At 43.0% G+C, this 6,732-nt stretch overlaps 1 protein-coding gene across 1 annotated transcript; it reads right to left on the reverse strand.

The window, feature by feature from the left end:
- Window positions 1-703: 703 nt before the first annotated feature.
- Window positions 704-5,195, reverse strand: LOC310937306 (C-C chemokine receptor type 9-like; the record flags this gene model as incomplete). Its single annotated transcript, XM_083901536.1, has 2 exons — window positions 704-1,765; window positions 5,025-5,195. 2 exons carry the CDS (start codon window positions 5,193-5,195, stop codon window positions 704-706), a joined length of 1,233 nt encoding a protein of 410 aa, XP_083757662.1.
- Between the last annotated feature and the right edge of the window lie 1,537 nt (window positions 5,196-6,732).

A 6,732-nucleotide genomic window follows, 5' to 3' on the forward strand; every position in this document is an offset into this window, starting at 1 on the left:
GAAAACTCATTCATGTCAGTTTGAATAGGCATTGCGGCATCCACTGTGAAACTGCAGAGTCATATGCAAACTCAGACAATGTTCAACAGTTGAGTCGGCACAGACGGTGGCACAGACTGTCAGCAGGAGGACACCGACTCATATCGAAAACACTGGTGATCAGACGAGCCACATTCTCAAGCGTGTCTGCCACCGCAACGCGTACGTTTCACCAGTGAAAGCACGACGACACTTTCCCACGAATAGTAGCCTACATACGCACTTAAAATGCTGATCTCATTATTGGTCCCTGCATCATTTCAGAGCATGTAACTGAAAGTACTGATTCACTTCCTTGCAGCTTGTTTTTGTGCCACTGTGCGGATGAAGGTGGATGAAAGAAACGTATCAGCGGCCCCTAGAATTTTAAGATTTTTAATTGTGGTTTTGTGACGGAAATGCAAATACATTTTTGTTTTATTCAGTAACAGCAGCACATAACCAACACACAATGTAATTGATGTAAAAAAAATACAAAACACAGTAAAAAGAAAAACAGTATTTACATTAATATACAATTTATACAGTGATTCCAGGGCTGGTGACTGAGAATGTGATAATAACTATTTTGTCATTGTTCTATTGCTAAGTAATGCATTTCAACTCAATGGAAATAATGTTAAAACCAAGTGTCTAATTAAAGACTGTATAGGCAAATGTGCATTTATATGGAAAGGGCAGGGGTTGTATCAGTGTCTGACATGACAGATGGACGTTTGGGAGCTACACTTGATTTACTGAACCCTCCTGAGCCTGTACCACCAGCACACATCCTCACAATCCTGAGGAGGTCTTGTCTGAATCGGACTCCAATGAAGACGTAGAGGAATGGGTTCAGGCAGGCATGAGTAAATGCCAGGCTTTTGGCCACCTGTCCTGCTATATCGAAATGAATGAGCGTCTCGCATCTTGTGATGGTAGCATCCGCTGCCTGTGTGGCCTCCATTATCAGCAGACTGTTGTGAGGCAGCTGTGAGAGGACGAACACTAACACGACAGCAAAGATGACGCGCAGGGCCTTGTGTTTTTCGAAGCTCTTGGCCTGCAGGAGTTTGCGAATGATGACTGAGTAGCAGAAGATCATAACCAGCAGAGGAAGGCAAAAGCCCATGCAGATCTGCAGGGACAGAATCAGGATCTTAGTCCGGTTGTTCTCGTTGTTCCAGATCACCATGGTGCAGAAAGACTGTCCATTTGGATCCGTCTTCACCTGAGCAAAGAGAAACTCAGGTAGGGCCAGGAGAGTAGACACAAGCCAGACAACCAAGCAGGCGAGTTTGCTGTAGAAAAGTCGCTTTTTCTTCAGGTTCTGGGCCTTGGTGACTTGTACAATAGCAATGTAGCGGTCCACACTAATGCAGGTGAGTAGGAACATGCTGCTGAAGAAGTTGATCTTGTAGATGGCGGACACCATTTTGCAGAGAACGCTGCCAAAGTCCCAGCCCTTAATGGCATCTACTGCCCAGAAGGGCAGCATGCACAGGAAGAGGAGGTCAGCCACAGCCAGGTTCAGCAGGTACACATCGGTCATTGTTTTCAGGCGGTTGCGCACAGTTGTGTAGATCCAAACCACCATCAGGTTACCCACAGCACCGAGAATGAAGATGATCCAGAAGAGAGGTGGTTCATACTGCCCACGAAACTCCCTGACCCACCTTTTGTCGCACATCCCCGTGTTCTCAGTCGGTCCTGTACCATAGTCAAGGTAGTCAGAAGGGTCGAGCGTCTAAAAGGAGAACATTTTATTAGACAATGTGGGTTTTTGTGGTCATGGCTTGTGTGCAACACATTTTTCCATTTCCTGTCAGCTCCTTCTCTACCTCTGTCCCTGTGCTCACTAATAGCTTTCACACTTTCAAAACCTTGCGTGCTTTTGTTGGGGGCATGTTGAAATTGCACTGAGCCCTGTCTGTGACGTAAAATGTTAACCAGAGCGTGCACAAGAAACTGCTGTCAGGTGCAGGTGTCGTGTTTTTGCGCAGGAGAAACCACATTACAGCACAACTTCCTGTTGCTATCCAACGCTGAGGGGGGATAAACGATCCTGAGGGGGCTCCAGAGAGGGGCCCTGAAACCAAAGTCAGGCCCCAGATGCACAAAGTTGAGATGTAGAGCAGAGATAAACCGCGGAGTTAGGCTGGGTCTTGTGTTTTCACAAACAGTGGAAAATATGATGCTGATGTGACTCTTACTGCGGCATTTGAATGCTCTAGATGTCTGAGTCAGATAAATCGACTGTGCCTGGATTGTGAATTGCATTGTTTTACCCGTTTTTAGAGAGACAATTAACAACCAATGAAGGCTTTACTCTATACTGTATTTAAAAAGATGGATAAATAACGACTGGGAACCATAAAAACAATAACTTCAAGTTTCATTGTATTCTTTCCTGCCTTAAAATACTTAAGACTTAAAAGTTAAAATTTTGCCAACTATGTTCAATTTAGTTTTACAGTACATAAACACAAGTAGATCATGCTCATTGTCTAAATTATTACTTCCTTGTTTTTCATTTATGACAGAGAAGTATCTAAAAAAGAATACTTACAGTTTCAGCATAATAAGCTTCTGAGTTCACAAAAGTGGTAAGTGGCTCGTCCATCTTACCTACAAAGAATCAAAGATCAGATTTAATTAAGATGACAACGCAACACAGATAAATTGTAGACATTGTAAAAGAAAAATTGACTCTAAACATGATTTTTGCTGCAGTGCAACAAATCACTTACCGTCAGTGATGAAAACGAAGAGAGTTATTTCTCAGATACAGTGCTGCAGTTGCTATGTCACCACAGTGCCACCAAGTTGAACAGATCTTCCCTTGCTTATATGGTTTCCCTTTAACCACATGATCACGTGTTGATATACTATCACTGCCCGTAAAGAAAGAACAACACATCCCTCTGTGCTGAGCATCTCTCTCTCTCTCTTCAAACGCACATATCCTGCACTACGTTACGTCTAAATAAGCTTCACTATTGACAGACGACTGGTTTCAAAGCACGATCTTTGACAGCAAGTGAGTCAGTTTCACATGGAAGCTGTAGACTTGTAGACTCTATGCCCCCTCGACCATGGCCGTCAGCTCTAAACCAAAACAATGCACCCACATTGCCTCCACAGCTGACTAAGTTTCAAGTTGGAGCCCTTTTTTTTCTTTTTTGGCACATTATGTGTACACAGGTGGAGCACTTAACACCACAGACGACGAGTGATGAGTGAAACTAGAAACCAGGTATGATTAAAGCCCTAAAACTGGAGGAGGTAGACGATGCTGAGAGGGTGTTAGTGGCATTTAAAATAGAAAAAAGAAAAAAAAAAAAGTAAATCACTGTCAAAGGCTAAGACTGTGTGGCCTGTGATGGCACTCTGTGTGTCAGAAGTCTTTTAGCAAGGAAAAATTAATTATGCTCTGGACTTATAAATCCCTGTTTTTCAGAAACATAGACGCAAAAATCTAAACTCCAACACCAAATATTGTGACATCTAATGGTGAGACTTTAGAATATAGAATGAAACACTCTCCTGCCTCCTGCCTCAAGCACTCTACAGTGACATCAGAAAATATGTCCTTCATCTTCCTTTGTGTGGTAATCTTTCGCTTTAAAAACTTGAAGCGCACATTCTGGCTGGTTTGTCCATTAGAGCTCCTGTAGAAACATGGCAGCACAAAACAGCGGCCTCCATTAAAGCAACGCCCTTACATCAAGTACACTATAAAAGTCATTTTTAAGTGAATATACACTTATATAAACACACTTGCGGTACGTATATTCAATTTCTGCCAATTGACCCTCCTAAATATACACACTGGTCATTTATTTATTATGTTATTATTCTGGGATTTCCTGGGGTTTCCTCACAGCAAGAAGGTCCTCACAGGTCCAAATCCCTGTTCGAGCGAGAGCCTTTTCTGTGTGGAGTTTGCATGTTCTCCCTGTGTGGGTGTTCTCTCTGGTTTCCTCCTTTAGTCGAAAACATGCAAAGGTTAATTTGACACTCTAAAGTGACCGGCCGTAGGTGTGAGTGTGAGTGTGAGAGTGAGTGTCTCGTTTGTCTTTTCCTGTTTGCACTGAGATTGTGTGCACTGCCTTTCGGTTTGTGTCAGCTCGAATTGGCTGCAGCTACCTGTGATCCTACACAGCGGCAGACAATGAATGGATGATCTTATTCACAGTGGTGTGCCCAGTCAGACACAGGAATGTCTTGCCATGTCATAAAGTAACCTGTGTGCAAAGTGAAAAAGGATTTAACGTCCAGAATTGAATAAGATGTTTCCCAAGATATTCTACAGAGATAAAAAAAAAAAAAAAAAAAAAAAGGGAATTCATGTGAAACAACAAAGTTCCCCCCGTGTTGTTGGAAGAAATCTACAGAAAAGGTCAGCAAAAAATCCACACATCCTCTCAGGTGACCACACAGTCAATACATGGCAAAACAAAAAATCCCCTTTGCACTGACTGATTCAACGAAACGATCTGTCTGGCATTTTCATATCAGAAGACGACACTGAAAAAAAATATTATGCTCCTACATTGTCGTTATAATTCCTCCATTAAGACAAACGACAAAGACTATCGCAAGCGAGAATTGACACTGCGTTTTCACGCCAGCTTCGTGGTTGTGCTTCCTTTTTGAGTATATGTGTCGAGGTGCTTTTGCCGGGGTCGTACCTATGTTCCCCGGGTCCTATGTTCCCCGGGTCCTATGTTCCCCGTTTTTCCCAAAAAAGGTCCTATGTTCCCCACTTTGTATATGACAGGGGAACATGGGACCCTTTTTTTTGAAAAAGGGTAGGGTTAGGGTTAGGGTTAGGGTTAGGGTTAGGATTAGGGTAAGGGTTGGGGTTGGGGTTGGGGTTGGGGTTAGGGTTAGAGAAAGGGTCCTATGTTCCCCGGTCACATACAAAGCGGGGAACATAGATACGGTCCCCTTTTGCCTCTGGTCATGTCTCTCTGAAGGTCAGTCCCTCACAGTCTTCTCACAGTTTTACTTCCTTTTTCCCATTTTTCATGGGTCACCAGGATCACTCGGTGTGACAGGGTCAGCGTGTGGGCCACTGGGTCACGGTTCAGATCCCAGTGTGGCGCAACGAGGGTAACGTCGGCCAATGCCGTGAGAATTGAGCCTGCGTTTTCCTGCTCGTTGAGGAACATGACAGACTACTGTGAGGTTTCACACACTAACCGTCAAAAGGTGCAGATGGAGGACCGTTCTGGTCTGAAACTGTGAGCACACGAAACAGAGAGTGCGCAGAGGAGAGCACAGCGAGTCAAAGTGAAACCTCGGTCATTGGTCGACAAAAATAGAAGACAATGCTGCATCGGATCCCAAGCTGAGGGGAAAAGGACAAAATGGGTTCATTCATTGACTCTGCATGCCTTTCCCTGTTCACTCTGTTGTGGGCGGAGGTCAGTCTTAGTGCGAACTGGGTAATAAGAGGGAAACAGTCTGGGCAGTGTCCTCAATAATACACATTTATCATAACATCTCCGGCACAAAAAACATTAATTTATTTTTAAATCAATGTCATAAGCAAGTGTCATAGATTTAGAAATTAAATTAAGGCTTAAAGGTCGTTTTCTGTTGTTTGGATAATATAGGTTGCACCTGTGCACCAGCTGGGGCTAATTAGCTGAGTTAACACAGCTGAGGCTGATTAACCTGCCTGATATAAGGAGGTTCCTGATTCCTTTTTCTGTTTGGGTCTGTGTTGCCGGAGAGAAGATCTCTGAGGGCGTGTAGGTTGTTTAGTGGCCAGTCTTTCCACTGTCTTTTAAAACCTTAAAAATCTGTTTTCAGATGCTCCTTTTTGTTTGTTTCCTTGAGTATTACATCTACCATTTAGCGTTTGTTAAAAGGAAACCTAGCATAACTGACTTGGACATGTAGCCTCCTAATCCAGTACTTATTTGGTGTTTTGTCCACATTATTATTGACACATTTAGATTAAAGGTGCATTATGTAATAAATCTAAAGCAACTGGCCATAAAATCCTCTTAATATGTCACAGAGACTCCGGAATAATGTTCATATAACAAACTGAACTCACCAACAACAACAGTTCAGCCAAAATATTTGCATTCAAAAATATATTTTGCAGACTGCAAATCATGTTTATGTTTTGAAATCATGTTTTGGCATGTGGCGCCACCTACTGCCGTCTACCAATCATTGCAGTCAGTAGAGTCTCAGCTGCCGAGCAACCACGGGTTGCCAGTTACGTCAGAAAAGGGAAACCTAAAAGACCTCGGTATTTTGAATTTGAATGTAGTAGCCGTTTTTGGCCACATTCTTACATATGGCACCTTTAACTTCTGTTTTTGATATCATTGTGAATCACGTGTCATTCCACGTCAAAACAAGTACTTTTACTTTGAAATTCAGTGAAATATCATGATGGATTATTGTGTTATAATTTTAAGCTCATATTGCCCACCCGCTACTGAACTCTTAAATGCTCATAGGCCCCCAGGTCATTTGAGTTTGACACCACTGCACCGGACCAATTTAAGCAGTCTCGTGCAAGTGCTTACGAGTTATTGTGCGGCGCACAGTTCTTTTGTGAACTCTCCATGGACCCTATATCAAACTATCCCAATCAAATATAAACTTGAAGAGTTGAAGGCAGTCTGTGATCGTTTGATCACGTCTGAAACAGTAAATATCTGTGCCGTCGTACTCGTCTACAGA

Source organism: Microchirus variegatus (assembly GCF_963457635.1).
Source record: "Microchirus variegatus genome assembly, chromosome: 15".
In the NCBI taxonomy this organism is placed as follows: domain Eukaryota; kingdom Metazoa; phylum Chordata; class Actinopteri; order Pleuronectiformes; family Soleidae; genus Microchirus; species Microchirus variegatus.